Source organism: Bombina bombina, chromosome 1 (assembly GCF_027579735.1).
Source record: "Bombina bombina isolate aBomBom1 chromosome 1, aBomBom1.pri, whole genome shotgun sequence".
Lineage (NCBI taxonomy): Eukaryota > Metazoa > Chordata > Amphibia > Anura > Bombinatoridae > Bombina > Bombina bombina.
In genome coordinates, this window is record NC_069499.1 from 669297277 (window position 1) to 669323586 (window position 26310).

At 37.5% G+C, this 26310-nt stretch overlaps 1 protein-coding gene across 1 annotated transcript in view; it reads left to right on the forward strand.

The window, feature by feature from the left end:
• Window positions 1-26310, forward strand: part of COL4A5 (collagen type IV alpha 5 chain) — a 310651-nt gene that overhangs the window by 213088 nt on the left and 71253 nt on the right. Inside the window, exons 31-32 of the mRNA XM_053699143.1 lie at window positions 15326-15493; window positions 18574-18663. Of these exons, the coding sequence (XP_053555118.1) occupies window positions 15326-15493; window positions 18574-18663 (258 nt within the window). The remainder of the gene's footprint in view (window positions 1-15325; window positions 15494-18573; window positions 18664-26310) is intronic.

The following is a 26310-nucleotide window of genomic DNA, read 5'->3' on the forward strand; positions in this document are numbered from 1 at the left end:
CGCATGATAAGAACAGCTTGTCATATACATACAGGTCACTATGCGCATGATAAGGACAGCTTGTCATATACATACAGGTCACTATGCGCATGATGAGAACAGCTTGTCATATACATACAGGTCACTATGCGCATGATAAGAACAGCTTGTCAGATACATACAGGTCACTATGCGCATGATAAGAACAGCTTGTCATATACATACAGGTCACTATGCACATGATGAGAACAGCTTGTCATATACATACAGGTCACTATGCGCATGATAAGAACAGCTTGTCATATACATACAGGTCACTATGCGCATGATGAGAACAGCTTGTCATATACATACAGGTCACTATGCGCATTATAAGAACAGTTTGTCATATACATACAGGTCACTATGCGCATGATGAGAACAGCTTGTCATATACATACAGGTCACTATGCGCATGATAAGAACAGCTTGTCATACATACAGGTCACTATGCGCATGATAAGAGCAGCTTGTCATATACATACAGGTCACTATGCGCATGATAAGAACAGCTTGTCATATACATACAGGTCACTATGCGCATGATGAGAACAGCTTGTCATATACATACAGGTCACTATGCGCATGATGAGAACAGCTTGTCATATACATACAGGTCACTATGCGCATGATAAGAACAGCTTGTCATATACATACAGGTCACTATGCGCATGATACGAACAGCTTGTCATATACATACAGGTCACTATGCGCATGATGAGAACAGCTTGTAATATACATACAGGCCATTATGCACATGATGAGAACAGCTTGTAATATACATACAGGCCATTATGCACATGATGAGAACAGCTTGTCATATACATACAGGTCACTATGCGCATGATAAGAACAGCTTGTCATATACATACAGGTCACTATGCGCATGATAAGAACAGCTTGTCATATACATACAGGTCACTATGTGCATGATGAGAACAGATTGTCATATACATACAGGTCACTGTGCGCATGATAAGAACAGCTTGTCATATACATACAGGTCACTATGCGCATGATAAGAACAGCTTGTCATATACATACAGGTCACTATGCGCATGATAAGAACAGCTTGTCATATACATACAGGTCACTATGCGCATGATGAGAACAGCTTGTCATATACATACAGGTCACTATGCGCATGATGAGAACAGCTTGTCATATACATACAGGTCACTATGCGCATGATAAGAACAGCTTGTCATATACATACAGGTCACTATGCGCATGATGAGAATAGCTTGTCATATACATACAGGTCACTATGCGCATGATAAGAACAGCTTGTCATATACATACAGGTCACTATGCGCATGATAAGAACAGCTTGTCATATACATACAGGTCACTATGTGCATGATGAGAACAGATTGTCATATACATACAGGTCACTGTGCGCATGATAAGAACAGCTTGTCATATACATACAGGTCACTATGCGCATGATAAGAACAGCTTGTCATATACATACAGGTCACTATGCGCATGATAAGAACAGCTTGTCATATACATACAGGTCACTATGCGCATGATGAGAACAGCTTGTCATATACATACAGGTCACTGTGCGCATGATAAGAACAGCTTGTCATATACATACAGGTCACTATGCGCATGATAAGAACAGCTTGTCATACATACAGGCCATTATGCACATGATGAGAGCAGCTTGTCATATACATACAGGTCACTATGCGCATGATGAGAACAGCTTGTCATATACATACAGGTCACTATGCGCATGATGAGAACAGCTTGTAATATACATACAGGTCACTATGCGCATGATGAGAACAGCTTGTCATATACATAAAGGTCACTATGCGCATGATGAGAACAGCTTGTAATATACATACAGGTCACTATGCGCATGATGAGAACAGCTTGTCATATACATACAGGTCACTATGCGCATGATGAGAACAGCTTGTAATATACATACAGGTCACTATGCGCATGATGAGAACAGCTTGTCATATACATACAGGTCACTATGCGCATGATGAGAACAGCTTGTAATATACATACAGGTCACTATGCGCATGATGAGAACAGCTTGTCATATACATACAGGTCACTATGCGCATGATGAGAACAGCTTGTAATATACATACAGGTCACTATGCGCATGATGAGAACAGCTTGTCATATACATACAGGTCACTATGCGCATGATGAGAACAGCTTGTAATATACATACAGGTCACTATGCGCATGATGAGAACAGCTTGTAATATACATACAGGTCACTATGCGCATGATGAGAACAGCTTGTAATATACATACAGGTCACTATGCGCATGATGAGAACAGCTTGTCATATACATACAGGTCACTATGCGCATGATGAGAACAGCTTGTCATATACATACAGGTCACTATGCGCATGATGAGAACAGCTTGTAATATACATACAGGTCACTATGCGCATGATGAGAACAGCTTGTCATATACATACAGGTCACTGTGCGCATGATAAGAACAGCTTGTCATATACATACAGGTCACTATGCGCATGATAAGAACAGCTTGTCATATACATACAGGCCACTATGCGCATGATGAGAACAGCTTGTCAAATACATACAGGCCACTATGCGCATGATTAGAACAGCTTGTCATATACATACAGGCCACTATGCGCATGATAAGAACAGCTTGTCATATACATACAGGTCACTATGAGCATGATAAGAACAGCTTGTCATATACATACAGGTCACTATGCGCATGATAAGAACAGCTTGTCATATACATACAGGTCACTATGCGCATGATGAGAACAGCTTGTCATATACATACAGGTCACTATGCGCATGATAAGAACAGCTTGTCAGATACATACAGGTCACTATGCGCATGATAAGAACAGCTTGTCATATACATACAGGTCACCATGCGCATGATGAGAACAGCTTGTCATATACATACAGGTCACTATGCGCATGATAAGAACAGCTTGTCATATACATACAGGTCACTATGCGCATGATGAGAACAGCTTGTCATATACATACAGGTCACTATGCGCATTATAAGAACAGCTTGTCATATACATACAGGTCACTATGCGCATGATGAGAACAGCTTGTCATATACATACAGGTCACTATGCGCATGATAAGAACAGCTTGTCATACATACAGGTCACTATGCGCATGATAAGAGCAGCTTGTCATATACATACAGGTCACTATGCACATGATAAGAACAGCTTGTCATATACATACAGGTCACTATGCGCATGATGAGAACAGCTTGTCATATACATACAGGTCACTATGCGCATGATGAGAACAGCTTGTCCTATACATATAGGTCACTATGCGCATGATGAGAACAGCTTGTTATATACATACAGGTCCCTATGCGCATGATAAGAACAGCTTGTCATATACATACAGGTCACTATGCGCATGATAAGAACAGCTTGTCATATACATACAGGTCACTATGCGCATGATAAGAACAGCTTGTCATATACATACAGGTCACTATGCGCATGATAAGAACAGCTTGTCATATGCATACAGGTCACTATGCGCATGATAAGAACAGCTTGTCATATACATACAGGTCACTATGCGCATGATGAGAACAGCTTGTCATATACATACAGACCACTATGCACATTATAAGAACAGCTTGTCATATACATACAGGTCACTATGCGCATGATAAGAACAGCTTGTCATATACATACAGGTCACTATGCACATGATAAGAACAGCTTGTCATATGCATACAGGTTACTATGCGCATGATGAGAACAGCTTGTCATATTCATACAGGTCACTATGCGCATGATGAGAACAGCTTGTCATATACATACAGGTCACTATGCGCATTATAAGAACAGTTTGTCATATACATACAGGTCACTATGCGCATGATGAGAACAGCTTGTCATATACATACAGGTCACTATGCGCATGATAAGAACAGCTTGTCATACATACAGGTCACTATGCGCATGATAAGAGCAGCTTGTCATATACATACAGGTCACTATGCGCATGATAAGAACAGCTTGTCATATACATACAGGTCACTATGCGCATGATGAGAACAGCTTGTCATATACATACAGGTCACTATGCGCATGATGAGAACAGCTTGTCCTATACATACAGGTCACTATGCGCATGATAAGAACAGCTTGTCATATACATACAGGTCACTATGCGCATGATACGAACAGCTTGTCATATACATACAGGTCACTATGCGCATGATGAGAACAGCTTGTAATATACATACAGGCCATTATGCACATGATGAGAACAGCTTGTAATATACATACAGGCCATTATGCACATGATGAGAACAGCTTGTCATATACATACAGGTCACTATGCGCATGATAAGAACAGCTTGTCATATACATACAGGTCACTATGCGCATGATAAGAACAGCTTGTCATATACATACAGGTCACTATGTGCATGATGAGAACAGATTGTCATATACATACAGGTCACTGTGCGCATGATAAGAACAGCTTGTCATATACATACAGGTCACTATGCGCATGATAAGAACAGCTTGTCATATACATACAGGTCACTATGCGCATGATGAGAACAGCTTGTCATATACATACAGGTCACTATGCGCATGATAAGAACAGCTTGTCATATACATACAGGTCACTATGCGCATGATAAGAACAGCTTGTCATATACATACAGGTCACTATGCGCATGATGAGAACAGCTTGTCATATACATACAGGTCACTGTGCGCATGATAAGAACAGCTTGTCATATACATACAGGTCACTATGCGCATGATAAGAACAGCTTGTCATACATACAGGCCATTATGCACATGATGAGAGCAGCTTGTCATATACATACAGGTCACTATGCGCATGATGAGAACAGCTTGTCATATACATACAGGTCACTATGCGCATGATGAGAACAGCTTGTAATATACATACAGGTCACTATGCGCATGATGAGAACAGCTTGTCATATACATAAAGGTCACTATGCGCATGATGAGAACAGCTTGTAATATACATACAGGTCACTATGCGCATGATGAGAACAGCTTGTCATATACATACAGGTCACTATGCGCATGATGAGAACAGCTTGTAATATACATACAGGTCACTATGCGCATGATGAGAACAGCTTGTCATATACATACAGGTCACTATGCGCATGATGAGAACAGCTTGTAATATACATACAGGTCACTATGCGCATGATGAGAACAGCTTGTCATATACATACAGGTCACTATGCGCATGATGAGAACAGCTTGTAATATACATACAGGTCACTATGCGCATGATGAGAACAGCTTGTCATATACATACAGGTCACTATGCGCATGATGAGAACAGCTTGTAATATACATACAGGTCACTATGCGCATGATGAGAACAGCTTGTCATATACATACAGGTCACTATGCGCATGATGAGAACAGCTTGTAATATACATACAGGTCACTATGCGCATGATGAGAACAGCTTGTCATATACATACAGGTCACTATGCGCATGATGAGAACAGCTTGTCATATACATACAGGTCACTATGCGCATGATGAGAACAGCTTGTAATATACATACAGGTCACTATGCGCATGATGAGAACAGCTTGTCATATACATACAGGTCACTGTGCGCATGATAAGAACAGCTTGTCATATACATACAGGTCACTATGCGCATGATAAGAACAGCTTGTCATATACATACAGGCCACTATGCGCATGATGAGAACAGCTTGTCAAATACATACAGGCCACTATGCGCATGATTAGAACAGCTTGTCATATACATACAGGCCACTATGCGCATGATAAGAACAGCTTGTCATATACATACAGGTCACTATGAGCATGATAAGAACAGCTTGTCATATACATACAGGTCACTATGCGCATGATAAGAACAGCTTGTCATATACATACAGGTCACTATGCGCATGATGAGAACAGCTTGTCATATACATACAGGTCACTATGCGCATGATAAGAACAGCTTGTCAGATACATACAGGTCACTATGCGCATGATAAGAACAGCTTGTCATATACATACAGGTCACCATGCGCATGATGAGAACAGCTTGTCATATACATACAGGTCACTATGCGCATGATAAGAACAGCTTGTCATATACATACAGGTCACTATGCGCATGATGAGAACAGCTTGTCATATACATACAGGTCACTATGCGCATGATAAGAACAGCTTGTCATATACATACAGGTCACTATGCGCATGATGAGAACAGCTTGTCATATACATACAGGTCACTATGCGCATGATAAGAACAGCTTGTCATACATACAGGTCACTATGCGCATGATAAGAGCAGCTTGTCATATACATACAGGTCACTATGCACATGATAAGAACAGCTTGTCATATACATACAGGTCACTATGCGCATGATGAGAACAGCTTGTCATATACATACAGGTCACTATGCGCATGATGAGAACAGCTTGTCCTATACATATAGGTCACTATGCGCATGATGAGAACAGCTTGTTATATACATACAGGTCCCTATGCGCATGATAAGAACAGCTTGTCATATACATACAGGTCACTATGCGCATGATAAGAACAGCTTGTCATATACATACAGGTCACTATGCGCATGATAAGAACAGCTTGTCATATACATACAGGTCACTATGCGCATGATAAGAACAGCTTGTCATATGCATACAGGTCACTATGCGCATGATAAGAACAGCTTGTCATATACATACAGGTCACTATGCGCATGATGAGAACAGCTTGTCATATACATACAGACCACTATGCACATTATAAGAACAGCTTGTCATATACATACAGGTCACTATGCGCATGATAAGAACAGCTTGTCATATACATACAGGTCACTATGCACATGATAAGAACAGCTTGTCATATGCATACAGGTTACTATGCGCATGATGAGAACAGCTTGTCATATTCATACAGGTCACTATGCGCATGATGAGAACAGCTTGTCATATACATACAGGTCACTATGCGCATGATGAGAACAGCTTGTCATATACATACAGGTCACTATGCGCATGATGAGAACAGCTTGTCATATACATACAGGTCACTATGCGCATGAGGAGAACAGCTTGTAATATACATACAGGTCACTATGCGCATGATAAGAACAGCTTGTCATACATACAGGTCACTATGCGCATGATGAGAACAGCTTGTTATATACATACAGGTCACTATGCGCATGATAAGAACAGCTTGTCATATACATACAGGTCACTATGCGCATGATAAGAACAGCTTGTCATATACATACAGGTCACTATGCGCATGATAAGAACAGCTTGTCATATACATACAGGTCACTATGCGCATGATAAGAACAGCTTGTCATATACATACAGGTCACTATGCGCATGATAAGAACAGCTTGTCATATACATACAGGTCACTATGCGCATGATAAGAACAGCTTGTCATATACATACAGGTCACTATGCGCATGATGAGAACAGCTTGTCATATACATACAGGTCACTATGCGCATGATGAGAACAGCTTGTCATATACATACAGATCACTATGCGCATGATAAGAACAGCTTGTCAGATACATACAGGTCACTATGCGCATGATAAGAACAGCTTGTCATATACATACAGGTCACCATGCGCATGATGAGAACAGCTTGTCATATACATACAGGTCACTATGCGCATGATAAGAACAGCTTGTCATATACATACAGGTCACTATGCGCATGATGAGAACAGCTTGTCATATACATACAGGTCACTATGCGCATTATAAGAACAGCTTGTCATATACATACAGGTCACTATGCGCATGATGAGAACAGCTTGTCATATACATACAGGTCACTATGCGCATGATAAGAACAGCTTGTCATACATACAGGTCACTATGCGCATGATAAGAGCAGCTTGTCATATACATACAGGTCACTATGCGCATGATAAGAACAGCTTGTCATATACATACAGGTCACTATGCGCATGATGAGAACAGCTTGTCATATACATACAGGTCACTATGCGCATGATGAGAACAGCTTGTCCTATACATATAGGTCACTATGCGCATGATGAGAACAGCTTGTTATATACATACAGGTCCCTATGCGCATGATAAGAACAGCTTGTCATATACATACAGGTCACTATGCGCATGATAAGAACAGCTTGTCATATACATACAGGTCACTATGCGCATGATAAGAACAGCTTGTCATATACATACAGGTCACTATGCGCATGATAAGAACAGCTTGTCATATGCATACAGGTCACTATGCGCATGATAAGAACAGCTTGTCATATACATACAGGTCACTATGCGCATGATGAGAACAGCTTGTCATATACATACAGACCACTATGCACATTATAAGAACAGCTTGTCATATACATACAGGTCACTATGCGCATGATAAGAACAGCTTGTCATATACATACAGGTCACTATGCACATGATAAGAACAGCTTGTCATATGCATACAGGTTACTATGCGCATGATGAGAACAGCTTGTCATATTCATACAGGTCACTATGCGCATGATGAGAACAGCTTGTCATATACATACAGGTCACTATGCGCATGATGAGAACAGCTTGTCATATACATACAGGTCACTATGCGCATGATGAGAACAGCTTGTCATATACATACAGGTCACTATGCGCATGAGGAGAACAGCTTGTAATATACATACAGGTCACTATGCGCATGATAAGAACAGCTTGTCATACATACAGGTCACTATGCGCATGATAAGAGCAACTTGTCATATACATACAGGTCACTATGCGCATGATAAGAACAGCTTGTCATATACATACAGGTCACTATGCGCATGATGAGAACAGCTTGTCATATACATACAGGTCACTATGCGCATGATGAGAACAGCTTGTCCTATACATATAGGTCACTATGCGCATGATGAGAACAGCTTGTTATATACATACAGGTCACTATGCGCATGATAAGAACAGCTTGTCATATACATACAGGTCACTATGCGCATGATAAGAACAGCTTGTCATATACATACAGGTCACTATGCGCATGATAAGAACAGCTTGTCATATACATACAGGTCACTATGCGCATGATAAGAACAGCTTGTCATATACATACAGGTCACTATGCGCATGATAAGAACAGCTTGTCATATACATACAGGTCACTATGCGCATGATAAGAACAGCTTGTCATATACATACAGGTCACTATGCGCATGATGAGAACAGCTTGTCATATACATACAGGTCACTATGCGCATGATAAGAGCAACTTGTCATATACATACAGGTCACTATGCGCATGATAAGAACAGCTTGTCATATACATACAGGTCACTATGCGCATGATGAGAACAGCTTGTCATATACATACAGATCACTATGCGCATGATGAGAACAGCTTGTCATATACATACAGGTCACTATGCGCATGATGAGAACAGCTTGTCATATACATACAGACCACTATGCACATTATAAGAACAGCTTGTCATATACATACAGGTCACTATGCGCATGATAAGAACAGCTTGTCATATACATACAGGTCACTATGCGCATGATGAGAACAGCTTGTCATATACATACAGGTCACTATGCACATGATAAGAACAGCTTGTCATATACATACAGGTCACTATGCGCATGATAAGAACAGCTTGTCATATACATACAGGTCACTATGCACATGATAAGAACAGCTTGTCATATACATACAGGTCACTATGCACATGATAAGAACAGCTTGTCATATACATACAGGTCACTATGCGCATGATGAGAACAGCTTGTCATATACATACAGGTCACTATGCACATGATGAGAACAGCTTGTCATATACATACAGGTCACTATGCACATGATGAGAACAGCTTGTCATATACATACAGGTCACTATGCGCATGATGAGAACAGCTTGTCATATACATACAGGCCACTATGCACATGATGAGAACAGCTTGTCATATACATACAAGTTACTATGCGCATGATGAGAACAGCTTGTCATATACATACAGGCCACTATGCCCATGATGAGAACAGCTTGTCATATACATACAGGTCACTATGCGCATGATGAGAACAGCTTGTCATATACATACAGGTCACTATGCGCATGATGAGAACAGCTTGTCATATACATACAGATCACTATGCGCATGATGAGAACAGCTTGTCATATACATACAGATCACTATGCGCATGATGAGAACAGCTTGTCATATACATACAGGTCACTATGCGCATGATGAGAACAGCTTGTCATATACATACAGGTGTGCTAACATCGGGACGTTGGATATCGTGACCATGCTAACTCCCTTTCCCTGTAGAGAACGGGGCGTGCTAATAAAAACATTTTCTTTTTTTTCGTTTAAGCAGTAACCCGAAGGTGCTCTAGGCCAGAGCCGCTAAAGCCAAAGGTGCATTAGCAATACGTCAATCACCTATATTCATCACAGAAAATGTGAAAATGTTGTTTTTATTTTTACATATATTTATGAATTTGTTTGCCCTCATTTTATGTTGCCTAAGAGCAACTTGTACAATAAAAGTTAAGCTTTACCCTAATCCTGTGCTCCTTACATATAATTTTTTGGTTAACCAGAGCTCTGAAGTCACGGTAATCTTTCTAGTCTAAATCATAATTCCGTTTAAGCGATCGTGCTTACTTTCATAATACGATCGATAAGCCCGACGAGCGCAAGCACCCACAATAAACCCCTTATCACCCGTGCACATGTGTTTGCACTCCACTCGTAATCTGGCTCTTAATAGATTAGGTTGTGCTAATTCTTCTAGCGCTATATGGGCTTTTGCTTAAACACCAACCATAGCTTTTAACTTGTAATATGAGTGATGTATAGCGCGGTTGTGTTATCCATTGAAAGTATAGGGCATGCTAAGTAGATGTCAGCCACACTAAACCTTCCCTGGTAAAACTGTTTTACCATGAATATTAATTTGCATGCTAATTTTATTGTGGTTTAGCGATATTGAAATTTACCGCTGTTCTATCATTAGCACTCTACTTGTAATCTGGGCTTTAATATTAATTTAATTAATTTAATATAAAATTTTACCCGGGTGATCAGTAAAATCAAAAGGGTGCTGCCCCCACTAAAACTGACCTTAAGAGAAAACTGCATATATAACTGCTCCTATGTCTTCTTAAATTAAACGTTTTTAGTCTATGTGACCTGGATGTTGCATAATCTAAATTTACTCACTCTACAGCAAGCTGTCTAACCTGCGGCCCACGGGCCGCATGCAGCCCAGGACTGCTTTCAATGCGGTCCAACACAAATTCCTAAACTTTCTTAAAACATTATGAGTTTTTTTGCGTTTTTTTTTTTTTAACTCGATTGTGCGGTTCTCGAGCGCAAACTTTGCAGAATGCATAGAACTGCAATCTGACATTCAACTTAAAGAAAAATGTTATCATGTCTCTTTACTGGACTTTTATAATACCTATCTTCCCAGAGACAAATACCCCTCGCTTCACAATTACGCCTTGTTCATGTCATTGCTATTTGGCAGCACTTACATTTGTGAGCAACCATTTTCAAGGATGAATCACACAAAGAGTAAAATTAGAATCAGAATATCTGTTGAGCTCATTGAGAACTCTCTGAGAATTGCAACAACTTTTATCAAACCAGATATTGCTGCATTAGTTTCTCAAAAACAATGTCAAATTTCCCACTAGTTTTATGTTGCCCTCTTTTCTTTTACTTTTATAATAAAAAATATAAAAGAAAAAAATGAATTAAGTTTTATTACTTAGATATGTACATTTTCTACATCAGTGACTACAAACTTGGGACCTGCTTGACGATTTTAAAAGACCCTCCGAACGGGGCAGCGCATAATTAGGATTATTATGCAAGGTCTTCTTTTTTGCTTATCTGTGGTGGCGGATATCACGAAAATGATGCCTTTTTTTTAGCTCATCAGCTATCTATGTGTTAGTGTATTTTATGTGTGGCGCAAGACAATTCTGCTTCTTCCAATGTGGCCCAGGGAAGCCAAAAGATTGGACACCCATGCTCTAAAGCAATGGGGCTGTAAAGGTCTTGAAAACAACCTGATGGCAGTATCGTCAAGCAATGCTCTTGCTAGCAGATCTTATCGATATGGACTAGCAGAATAGTAGACTTTTGTTTTATTCTTTGCAAATACTGTTGTTTTTGTTCTGCATTGACTATCGTGTCCCTTTTTTGAAAATAATAGTTTTGCTGTGCTGTTAGTCTGCTCTTTTACCAGCACAGATTGTATACACTGAGCTTATAAACTGTCAATACAGCCTAGTCAGGGGTTCTAAGCAAACTGCGCTACTCCTGTGTGCAGTTTCACAACACTCAACCACATCTGCTTATCGGAAAACGTTATATTTATATCAGTCTGCATCTCCCTTCATCACAGCTCCCTATATACTTATATAGATTCCATCAATAAATAAAATAAAAAATCATGAAAACCATGATAAGACATTAGGAACAGTAAATATAATTGATGGAATACTTAAAGGAACGGTAAAGTCAAAATTAAACTTTCATGGTTTAGAATCTAACGTAAACTGTAAATCTAATTTACTTTTATTATCAAATTTGCTTTGTTCTCTTAATTTCCAAAAACTAATGTCGTAGAATTCCAAAGACACAAGCACGCTCCTGAACCTGCTTAGGCTTCTCTTTCTGTATACAGTCCTGAACCTACCTAGGCTTACTCTTAAACATGCGATACCAAGACAATGAAACAAATTTGATAATAAAAATAAATTGGAATATTTATTTTCTAAAATTACATGGTCTAAATTAAAGGGACATAATACTCATTTGCTAAAACACTTGAAACTGATGCAATATAACTGTAAAAAGCTGACAGGAAAATATCACCTGAGCATCTCTATGTAAAAAAGGAAGATATTTTACCTCACAATCTCCTCAGCTCACCAGAGTTAGTTCTGTGTAAAAAGTTATACTTCAGCTGTGGCTCAGCTGCAGGTAAAAAAAAATAAAATGAAGAAATGAACAGCAGCCAATCAGCATCAGCAGTGCAGAGGTCATGAACTCTTACTGTAATCTCATGAGATTTAACTTAACTCTCATGAGATTTCATAGTAAACTTCCTTACACTGAATAGGGAAATAAGATGCGTGTGCACGAAAGCTCGCTCCTTTCGCTGTCCCGGGACAGGCACACTGATTTGTTGCTTAGAAATCCTTTATAATGGGATGTGGCTACTGAGGAACTTTTAAGGTAAAATAGATTTCTTTTTTACATAGAGATGTTCAGGTGATATTTTCTAGTCAGCTTTTTACAGCTATGCTGCATCACTTTCAAGTGTTTTAACATTTCGGTATTATGGCCCTTTAATCATGCCCCTTTATTACATCAAAAGAAGATTTTAGAAAAAGCAGGCCCAAGAAGCTGGTATAATAACCCTTAAGTAAGGCTTCTTGTTGCTGGGGAATGTAAATGAATTAAATGCACAAAAAAAGAAATATGTAAATATGTAGCTGTGACATCATATCACAAAATCAATCACTAGGTTTAAAGGCACACTGTAGTCAACATTTGTCTTTGTTTCCTCTAAAAGAGACTATTTTAAAATGGACCGTTAATGCAGAGGAAGATGTCCTTATTAGCTATTAAAAGTTTTCATGATTCAGATAGAGCGTGCACATTTAAATAACTTTTCAATTTATTTCTATTATCTAATTTGTTTCATTCTCTTTGTATCCTTTGTTTTAAAGCATGCTGCACATATATTCCTCTTGCCACTGGCTTTCAGCTAGCTCCCAGTAGTGCATTGCTGCTTCTTCAACAAAGGATAACAATAAAATAAAGCAAATTAGATAATAGAAGTAAATTACAAAGTTGTTTAAAATGTTACGATCTGTCTAAATTCTGAAAGAAAATTTTTGGGTTTCATGCCCTTTAAATCATTACAATTATTATTTGTTAACATATGTAAATGCTGCACTTTAATATGCATGATAGATAATGTTTGAGTGCAGTGTCCCTTTAAATTAAAGTTCTTTTTTAAAGCTGTTTAGAATCTATTTTGCAATTGAGCTGGCAGAATAAAAATAATATAGAAGCAAAACTTCCTGTTGAACTTATGGCTATGAACATTTTGACTCTGATTTAAAGGGACAGTCTAGTATAAATTAAACTTTCATTATTCAGATAGGACTTTTAATTTTAATCAACTTTCCAATTTACTTTTATCATCAAATTTGCTTTTTTCTCTTGGTATTCTTAGTTTAAACTAAACATAGGTAGGCTCATATGCTAATTTCTAAGCCTTTGAGGGCTGCCTCTTATCACATGCTTTTTAAATCTCTTTTCAACACAAAGAGACAGAAAGTACACGTGGGCCATATAGATAACACTGTGTTCAGGCACAGGGGGTTATTTAAGATTTAGCATAAAACAATGCTAAATTTAAGACAATCTCAATAGATAATAAACAGTCACAGTCATGTGATCAGGGGGCTGGAAGAAGGTTCCTAGATACCAGGTAATCACAGAGGTAGAAAGTACATTAATATAAACTGTTGGTTACTGGGGAATGGGTAATAAAGGGATTATCTATCTTTTAAAACAATAACAATTCTAGGGTAGGACTGTCCTTTTCCTATACCTGTACTTTTTCTTAATTTGAATTTCTTTTTATAATTTGTGCTGAATTTTTTTTTTTTTAATATTTTCCTTTTCTTTAACTCAAACATAAACATCTGTTTTTATTCTAACCTGTGTGTGCTTAATTTTTTTTATCTTAACCTAACATCTTCCTGATATTATTTGCAACTCCTTTCTGCTTGGTGTCTCCACTGACGATCCTAAACCTGATGATCTCTGACTCAAGGTTATCCAGGTACAGTGGTTGCTTCTCAGGAATCTGATATTATTCTCAATTATTTTGTATCAACTTATTTTTAAGGAAATAAGCAAATCTTATGGGGTTTTTTCATGAATTTTAGCACAGTGAAATAGCTTGCTGTGGTAGTATTCATAATTGGACATTTTCTGTACGTTGTAAATTCCAAATAATTTTTCTTTAGTATGTTAGGTTTGATGTGCAACCGAATTTAAGTATAAAGAATGTCTCAATTATAAAACAGAACACAGTATTGACGTCCAACACATTCTATTCAGTTTAGATAAATAGGGTTATATTATGGGTTATATATATATATTCTACACTTTTTTTTGTTTGTTTTTTTGTTTCATTTAATTGACTGCTTGCCAATTCAGGGTCACCAGGCGTTCAAGGTGACAAGGGAGACCCAGGTCCTCCAGGGTTTGATGTTCCTGGGCCACCAGGAGATCGCGGTAGTCCTGGTTTTCCGGGAGAACGTGGTTTTTCAGGTCCTCCAGGGCCCCCAGGTTCTCAGGGTCGTGATGGAATACCAGGCTCATCAGGTGAGTTACTCTTTACCTTAACCATTAAGTCTACCTCCTACAGCTTAGTCCAAGGTATTACATAATTGACTCTGAGAAGGATATCACTTCACAACATAAAAATGATAAACGTTATATATAGCTGCATATTTATTATCCCATACTCTATAGCAGTGTTTCTCAACCGCAGTCCTCAAGTACCCCCAACAGGCCAAGTTTTCATTATAGCTGAACCAGAGCACAGGTGAAATAATCATCTGATCTGTAACCATGGTGCTCTCACACATCAGCTGATTACTTCCCTGTGCACTGGCTCAGCTATAATGAAAATCTGGCCTGTTGGGGGTACTTGAGGACCACAGTTGAGAAACACTGCTCTATAACAATCATCCAAGCTATGTCCTTAGCTCTTCTTTTTCAGGTCAGCCACTCATGCCCTTGTTCTATAACTTAGTTGGAATGTATGTACTGTGTTTATGGCTCCCTCTTTTATTGTATTCAAGACCATTAGAAACACAGCTCTTTTCCTGGATAAAATATGCAATAAGATGATTATCTTACATCCAGGTTTGGTAAACACATGAAAAATTGAAGATTCATTTTACAGGGACATAAAACCCTATGTTTTTCCAATGCTTCAGATAGGGTGTAAAGTTTTAAAACCCTTTACAATTTTCTTCTATTATCAATATACTTTGTTCTCTTAATATCCTTTTTTAGCATAGCAGGTAGGTAGGCTCAGAAGCACACACATGTATGGAGCACTACAGCAGTTTTAAAGAAAGGGCTAGATTACAAGTTGAGCGCTAAATTATCACTTACCTGCAAACTGGCAAATTTTCCCGCTTACGGACGCACGATAATTAACCAGCCATTACAAGTGGCTGGTTATTGCTACCATGAGCTTGTGGTAGCAACTAACGTTCAGAAAAATAACCAGCAATTAGATCTCTGGTTAATTTTCTAAAAATGCCCCAAATTCCCTTAAAGTATTCATATATATTTACAAACTGCTGCCATTGCTGCGCTACTTACCCCCTTTGCTGTGCTTAAGTTGTGTAACATGAGCACAATGCTTCCGTGCAATGCGAACGCGAGGTCACTTCGCATTGCACCTAACTTGTAATACCATCGCACATTAGCGTTCACTGGTATTACAGAGTTAAGCGCAAATATTGCTTCAGCGAAAGCAATATATTATCCTCAATTTATAATCTGTCTCAAATGTTTAACAATGTTATACATTGTTACATTTTGCAAACACTGCTGCCATCTAGTTCTCAAAAATGTATAACATTGTTAAAAGCCATATAGTGCTCCGTACATGCACACTACCTACTCAGGTATGCTCTTCAACAAAGATTGCAGTGAGAATTAAGTACATTTGATAATAGAAGGAAAATGGAAACTTTTTTAATTGTATGCGCTATATAAAACATGAAATAAAAAAAAATGGGGTTTCATGTCCCTTTAAGATAAACGTACATGGTTTATACAAAAGTAAAACTTTGCTTATTCAATCAGTCAAATTAAGTTTTCCAGTTAATTAATATAGGGGTCGATCACAATACTTTAGTAAAAATATGTCTAATGATTTTCTTCATAAAACCAGCATTAAAGTCCTTTTTTTTTTCCAATAGTTTGATGAGTTTTTCTAAAGTACTGTAATCAATTCATGACATGACAGGTTATTACATACCAACCAAAATAGTTTTTTTTGGTTTGAAATTAGGGTTGCACCGAAACCAATTTTTTAAGACAGAGTACAAGTGCCGATACTTTTTTTCAAATACTCGCCGATACCAATTACCAATACTTTTTTTTTTTAATGTCATGTGACAGTTTCTCAAGCACAATACAGACTAATGATTTAAGATAGCTTCTTTATAATTATGAATAACTAACTCAAAAGACATTATGAAATAATAAAACAGTTTGATTTGCTTATTGTAAGTTGTAAAAACTTGAAGAAATTTCACAGAACATGTTTATAAATAAAAATATTACAATAAAATATATTAATAATAACAACAATACATAACAAATGTAAAATCACAACCAACCAAAGGTGCAATATTGTTAAAAATATAACAGTGCACTGTTTAATCATGGGGAACAACACTATGGGATAGATTATATTGACTGGTAAGCTTTACCAATGCTCTCATTACATGTCGAATTTACCAATCAAATGTAATCTAAATCTAGTCCTATAATTGTAGGATGAGTGTTCATAAGAAATAACTTAATATGTCATATGAACACTCTTTCTGCAATTATATAAGCTAAGGATGTTCCTCAGAGTACAGTATGTTTTGAGCATAAATGTGCAAGATGAGAACTAGCAGTATAACAGGTAATCTAGCAATTAGAATATATTTTTCAAAAGTTAGTGGCAAGTTCTTTTTAAGGAACAGAAGCATCTCTGCATGTTCAGCTATAAGTCTGTTTCTGCTATCAGTAAGGACATTTGAAACTAAGATGAACAGTCTTTCACTTTCCACACTACTGCATGGGACAGAAAGATATTTTTTGCCATTAAATCTCAGTTTATTAACTGCCCAGTACTTCAGGGGTTTGTCTGAATGAGGTACAGTGATCTCTCCCTGGTAGGCTTCCAGCTGTATAGTAGCAGCTTTTGGAGCACTGCTCTCAGACATACAATAATACAAATAACAGCAATTTTTATTGGCAGAACAGAAGTGAACAATTTTTTGTTAAGTCTGCACTCCAGCTTAAAATGAAAAGGGAACATGAAGTTTGAAAAAACGCCACAAGATGGCGTATGGGTAAGATCTAAGAGCTGGAGGTATTGGTTTAAGCATCACTGTATTTGCACGAGTACAAGTATGGGTGCCAGTACTTGGGATCGTACCAATACCGATACTAGTATCCGTGCAACCCTATTTGAAATGTCCTCAAAATTGATTTATTTTTCCAGATTTTATTGTTATTCATCTTAACTTGAACTTTGTATAGTTTAATCCTTAATATGTCCCTGCTTTTATATATGTAACCTGTGTATGTACTTTATGTCATATTTTAGGGTCTAAAGATTTGTGGAAAAATAATTTTTGTTCAATGTTTCATGATTTGTTTAGGCCCTAAAGGTGAAATGGGAGTAATGGGATCGCCAGGACCTATTGGACCACCTGGTACTCCTGGAAACCCAGGCTTCTCTGGTCCTAAAGGTGAGCTATCATGGAAGTTAGCTTATATTTACCAATCACGTGTAGTACTGTCTAGTATTATACCTCTTTTAAGGACCATTACAGAACTGCTTAATTAACAAATGCATAATAAAAATACAATACATTAACACTTAGCGGACAATTCTAAAAAACGTGTCAGTCTATAAGTTGTTCCCATGCCGTCTATAAAAAAGGGTCTGTTCCTGGGAATTGAAATATGTATCCCATAAAAATAATGAGTGCTCTCTGCTATGTAAATGTTCGTAATGAAGAAGTACACAGGGATAACCGAGTCTATGTTTAAGCTTTAATATTACGCCTAATACAAATCAAACAATGCTATTTTTCAGTGCACTGTACCTTAAAATTGCTGTTATTTTTATATGCATAGCTTTTCTTCCCAGACTAATTAGTGTTTTGAGTATTTTAATAAAAGCTCTCTACCTTTTCATTTGCAAGAAAAAAACAGTGAAATCTGTAGGTTAGAAATGTTTAGAGAATTACGCTGTTATTTTAGACACAATTTTATATACGCCCATGGAGCACCCATATTCAGCCCATTTTACGAAAAAACAAGGTTTACGCTTTATATTTTGTATCTATATGTACACATTTCTACATGTTTCTTGCACATCTAGTGTACTTAATTGCAATTCATGCTGTGCATATTTAATGCGATTTAATCTGACCAGCCCAGAGGCCTTTAAAGCAACAGGCCGTAGTCGGAATTTCAAATGAGTAGTAGATATTTTTATCTAACAAATTTAAAATGTACTTCCATTTTTCCTGACTCCTGTGTCACATGACAACCATAAGCCAATCACAAAATGTTGATACATATAGACTGTGAACTGTTGCACATGCTCAGTAAGAACTGGTGCCTCAGAAAGTGTGCATATAAATAGATTCTGAAAATTTTGATAACGGAAGTAAAGTGGAACTTTTTTTTTTTATTGCATGCTGTATATGACTTTAGTGTCCATTTAAGCGTAGTAAATGTGAAGTTGTGCAACAGTATGGAGACAGCATGCTTCAAAATTAACAATGCATAAAAAATTGTGCACAGAGAACAGTTGGTTGCATACCCAGTAATAAAATTGTTCTCTACCACATTTAATTGTGCAAATAAAAATACTTTGAATGACAACTCACTTATCTTTCCACGTGCACAAACCTATAAATTCTCAATAAAGCTTTCCCATATGGTGAAATTTGTATTTATAAAATATTCACATGAATTACGTAATACTTACCATCAAACTGAGAATATAATTTAATTTATATGCATTGTAATTAATGGTTTCAATTGATTATTCAGTAGATTTGATACATAAATAATAAACTGAAGATTATACTGAAATAAGGATGAAGTTTACTGTAAAATGACATATAATAATTGATGCATTGTACAAACTGCAAAAGTGCCATATGGTTATTGCAAGACAGTCAATATAAGATTCAAAACGGCAACAAAAATTGCTTACATGCCCTTGTATACACAATCTAATTATTAATGAATCAATTCATTAATGTAACATTAGGTGATAGGAGGTCACAAAGGTTTATTGAAAACAGTGATCTGTTTGTGATCTTTAGATATCTGTGTGTGTTTATATAACTGTAACTCAGATACAGGCCTAAGGAACCAAATATTAGTGCTATCGTACAATTATATTGCTCAAGCTCAATCAAAAGTGCTTCTATTATATTAGTGCTATTGTGCAATTATATTGCTCAAGCTCAATCAAAAGTGCTTCTATTTTTGCACTTGTATTACAAGTCCAAAGTTATTTTTTATTGATCAAATCTATGGCACGCTAATATGTGCATGTAGGTTTAGTGCGGGTGCGCTAAATCTCTCACATAATCTCTCATAAGTAGCAGAGTTCTTCACATAGTTCAGTGCTATGCTATTAAAGGGACAGTGTACTGTAACATTTTCTCCCCTTTAATATGTTTCCAATTATCTATTTTATCTGCTGGAGTGTATTAAATGTATAACAAATATCTCATTTAGCTTTATTTTCTCATTTGAAATAGCTGTTTTTGCCTGTTTTAGTCCCACCTATACTGAAAAGGTCAGTATTTAAGTACTGGCTATGGAAAAGATATGTAATCATAACCAGAAAAAGAAATTACATTCCTAGATGGGGGATGAAAGAAAAGTACTAAAATGTTTCAATTGTTCTCTCTAAGTATTGGGCTTTGGTTTATAAACAGAGATAATATAAGGAGACTTTTGTGTGTGTGTGTGTGTGTGTGTAAAGATTGATCTCCCTGCAAGCTCAGTCTGTTTAATGGGTTGTGATTAAAATAACAAAACAGCATGTTCACCTATATATACATAAACAGAAAGGAACAATTTCCCATACATTTTATACTCTTTAGCTGGTATAAGTTATTAGAAACAAATTAAGGGGAATCCAGATTAAAAGTGCACTGTCCCTATAATAATAAAGATTTACTTCAGGTCTAAAAAGAGCTACATTTTACAGCGGTATTTTGGATTGCGCTCGAATACAACACTTCACTCACCATTTGTAATATGAGCTGAATGAGAGTGTTAATAACGCTCCCTGCACTATCCATTAAAGGTTCAGGGGGGTAGTTATCAACGTGTCTACTTTACCTGCCTTCGCCGGTTCAATACGTCCGCCTAAGCTCGCCTACCATCGCCGCCGCGGATCTGCAAAATTTCGCCTAAGTTATCAATAAAGCTGTCAAAAAGCCGCGCACCAAGTACGGGGCGATGAGCAGCGGATTGGTAGAGTTATCACTCATCCGATCTCGCTGCTCTTCTGCTTTTTTACAGCTTTATTGCTAGCCTGTCACTAAGCACCCACACTAACTACACTGTTCTACCCCCTATACGAGCGCCCCCGGAGCCCCCCGCAACTCAATAAAGTTATTAACCCCTAAACTGCCACTCCTTGACCCCGCCGCAACTATAATAAATGTATTAACCCCTAAACCGCTGCTCCCAGAGCCCACCGCCACATTATACCTATTAACCCCTATCCTGCCCCCCCTATACCGCCGCCCTCTATAATAAAGTTAATAACCCCTATCCTGCTGATCCCGGACCTCGCCCCAACTAAATAAATAGTTTAACCCCTAAACCGCCGCTCCCGGACCCCGCCGCAACCTAAATTAAACTTATTAACCCCTAATCTGCCCCCCCCTACACCGTCGCCACCTATAATAAATTTATTAACCCCTATCCTGCCCCCCACTACACCGCCACCACTGTAATAAAATTATTAACCCCTAAACCTAAGTCTAACCCTAACCCTAACACCCCCCTAACTTAAATATTAATTTAATAAATCTAAATAATATTTATCTTATTAACTAAGTTAATCCTATTTAAAACTAAATACTTACCTTTAAAATAAACCCTAATATAGCTACAATATAAATAATAATTATATTGTAGCTATCTTAGGATTTATTTTTATTTTACAGGCATCTTTCAATTTATTTTAACTAGGTACAATAGCTATTAAATAGTTATTAACTATTTAATAGCTACCTAGCTAAAATAAAGATAAATTAACCTGTAAAATTAAAACTAACCTAAGTTACAATTACACCTATCACTACACTATCATTAAATAAATTATTCCTATTTAAAACTAAATACTTACCTGTAAAATAAACCATAAGATAGCTACAATATAATTAATAATTACATTGTAGCTATTTTAGGATTTATATTTATTTTACAGGTAACTTTGTATTTATTTTAGCTAGTTAGAATAGTTATTAAATAGTTATTAACTATTTAATAACTACCTAGCTAAAAGAAATACAAAATTACCTGTAAAATAAATCCTAACCTATGTTACAATTAAACCTAACACTACACTATCATTAAATTAATTAAATAAATGAGCTACAAATAACTACAATTAAATACAATTAAATAAACTAACTAAAGTACAAAAAATAAAAAAAAGCTAAGTTACAAAAAATAAAAAAAATAAGTTACAAACATTTAAAAAAATATTACAACAATTTTAAGCTACTTACACCTAATCTAAAATAACAAAGCCCCCCAAAATAAAAAAATTCCCTACCCTATTCTAAATTAAAAAGTTCAAAGCTCTTTTACCTTACCAGCCCTTAAAAGGGCCTTTTGCGGCGCATGCCCCAAAGAATTCTGCTCTTTTGCCTGTAAAAGAAAAATACAACCCCCCCCAACATTAAAACCCACCACCCACATACCCCTAATCTAACCCAACCCCCCCTTAAAAAAACCTAACACTACCCCCCTGAAAATCATCCTACCTTGAGTCGTGTTCAGCCAGCCGACCATCGATGGAACCGAAGAGGAGATCCGGAGCGGCAGAAGTCATCATCCAAGGGGCGCTGAAGAAATCTTCCATCCGATGAAGTCATCATCCAGACGGCGCTGAAGAAGTCTTCCATCCGGGCGATGTCATCTTCCAAGCGGCATCTTCAATCTTCATCCATCCGGAGCAGAGCGGAGCCATCTTCAGACGAGCCGATCGGAACAGCCAATAGAATGCAAGCTCAATCAGATTGGCTGATTGGATCAGCCAATCAGATTGAACTTCAATCTGATTGGCTGATTCAATCAGCCAATCAGATTTTTCCTACCTTAATTCCGATTGGCTGATAGAATCCTATCAGCCAATCAGAATTGAAGGGACGCCATCTTGGATGACGTCCCTTAAAGGAATATCCATTTGTCGGTAGTCATCGGGAGGAAGAGGATGGCTCCGCGTCGGCTCGTCTGAAGATGGCGCTCCGCTCCGGATGGATGAAGATTGAAGACGCCGCTTGGAAGATGACATCGCCCGGATGGAAGACTTCTTCAGCGCCGCCTGGATGATGACTTCATCGGATGGAAGATTTCTTCAGCGCCCCTTGGATGATGACTTCTGCCGCTCCGGATCTCCTCTTCGGTTCCATCGATGGTCGGCTGGCTGAAGATGACTCAAGGTAGGATGATCTTCAGGGGGGTAGTGTTAGGTTTTTTTAAGGGGGGTTTGGGTTAGATTAGGGGTATGTGGGTGGTGGGTTTTAATGTTGGGGGGGGTTGTATTTTTCTTTTACAGGCAAAAGAGCAGAATTCTTTGGGGCATGCCCCGCAAAAGGCCCTTTTAAGGGCTGGTAAGGTAAAAGAGCTTTGAACTTTTTAATTTAGAATAGGTTAGGGCATTTTTTTATTTTGGGGGGCTTTGTTATTTTATTAGGGGGCTTAGATTAGGTTTAAGTAGCTTAAAATTGTTGTAATATTTTTTAAATGTTTGCAACTTATTTTTTTTATTTTTTGTAACTTAGCTTTTTTTATTTTTTGTACTTTAGTTAGTTTATGTAATTGTATTTAATTGTAGTTATTTGTAGTTAATTTATTTAATTAATTTAATGATAGTGTAGTGTTAGGTTTAATTGTAACTTAGGTTAGGATTTATTTTACAGGAAATTTTGTATTTCTTTTAGCTAGGTAGTTATTAAATAGTTAATAACTATTTAATAACTATTCTAACTAGCTAAAATAAATACAAAGTTGCCTGTAAAATAAATATAAATCCTAAAATAGCTACAATGTAATTATTAATTACATTGTAGCTATCTTAGGGTTTATTTTACAGGTAAGTATTTAGTTTTAAATAGAAATAATTTATTAAAGTATAGTGTAGTGTTAGGTGTAATTGTAACTTAGGTTAGGATTTATTTTACAGGTAAATTTCTCTTTATTTTAGCTAGGTAGCTATTAAATAGTTAATAACTATATAATAGCTATTGTACCTAGTTAAAATAAATTGAAAGTTACCTGTAAAATAAATATAAATCCTAAGATAGCTACAATATAATTATTATTTATATTGTAGCTATATTAGGGTTTATTTTAAAGGTAAGTATTTAGTTTTAAATAGGATTAATTTAGTTAATAAGAGAAATATTATTTAGATTTATTTAATTAATATTTAAGTTAGGGGGGTGTTAGGGTTAGGGTTAGACTTAGGTTTAGGGGTTAATAATTTTATTACAGTGGCGGCGGTGTAGTGGGGGGCAGGATAGGGGTTAATAAATTTATTATAGGTGGCGACGGTGTAGGGGGGGCAGATTAGGGGTTAATAAGTTTAATATAGGTTGCGGCGGGGTCCGGGAGCGGCGGTTTAGGGGTTAAACTATTTATTTAGTTGCAGCGAGGTCCAGGATCGGCAGGATATTGGTTAATAACTTTATTATAGGTGGCAACGGTATAGGGGGGGCAGGATAGGGGTTAATAACTTTATTATAGAGGGCGACGGTATAGGGGGGCAGGATAGGGGTTAATAGATATCATGTAGGTGGCGTTGGCGTCTGGGAGCGGCGGTTTAGGGGTTAATACATATATTATAGTTGTGGCGGGGACCGGGAGCGGTGGTTTAGGGGTTAATACATATATTATAGTTGCGGCGGGGACCGGGAGCGGCGGTTTAGGGGTTAGCATATTTATTATAGCTTGCGGTGGGCTCCGCAATTAGGGGTTAATCAGTTTATTAGAGTGGCGGTGGGCTCCGGGAGCGACGGTTTAGGGGTTAATAAGTTTATTAGAGTGGCGGTGGACTCCGATAGCGGCGGTTTAGGGGGTAATAACTTTATTTAGTTGCGGCGGTGTAGGGGGGCAGATTAGGGGTGTTAGGGTGTTAGGTGTAGACAGCTCCCATAGGAATCAATGGGATGTCTGGCAGCAGCGAACATGAACTTTCGCTATGGTCAGACTCCCATTGATTCCTATGGGATCCGCCACCTCCAGGGCGGCGGTTTGAAAACCAGGTACGCTGGGCCGGAAAAGTGCTGAGCGTACCTGCTAGTTTTTTGATAACTAGCAAAAGTAGTCAGATTGTGCCGAACTTGTGTGCGGAACATCTGGAGTGACGTAAGAATCGATCTGTGTCGGACTGAGTCCGGCGGATCGAAGCTTACGTCACTAAATTCTACTTCTGCCGGTGTAAAGGGCTTGATAACTAAGGCGAATCAGCCTCGCCACAAATACGCTGCGGAATTCCAGCGTATTTGAGGTTGACGGCTTGATAACTACCCCCCTCAGTGTGCGCTAAAAAAAGTTTACTTTGCGTTAAGATGCTTTGAATAAAATATTTAACACTCCACTTGTAATACTAGATTTTGCTAGTGATTGCCCTGCACATGTAATCTAACATATAATGTTGTAGTAGTCTGCTGGTTCAGGGCCAATCATAAAGCTTTTAATGAAAATAGGTACTGAAATATCAAACTGGATACTGGTAGAGGCTTCCTGATATACCAGCAATATTAATAAATAGTTTATCATAGAAGAGCATTTTTTTACAAAGCTTTAGGGAGTGCAAATACTTTAGATGACACTAGCCAGTGTATCACATGCATCTCTAGGTTTAAAAAATGATTAATAAAGAAATGTTTTTAATCCTTACAGCAGGTTATGCATATTTCAATAGGTTCTTATTTAAATGAATAGTGAGGCTGTTAAGAACTTAAAGGGGCAGTGTAGGGGTCTACACCAGAATTGTTATTGTTTTAAAAGATAGATAATCCCTTTATTGCCCATTTCATAGTTTTGAATAACCAACACAGTTATATAAATACACTTTTTATCTCTGTGATTATCTTGCATCTAAGCCTCTGCAAACT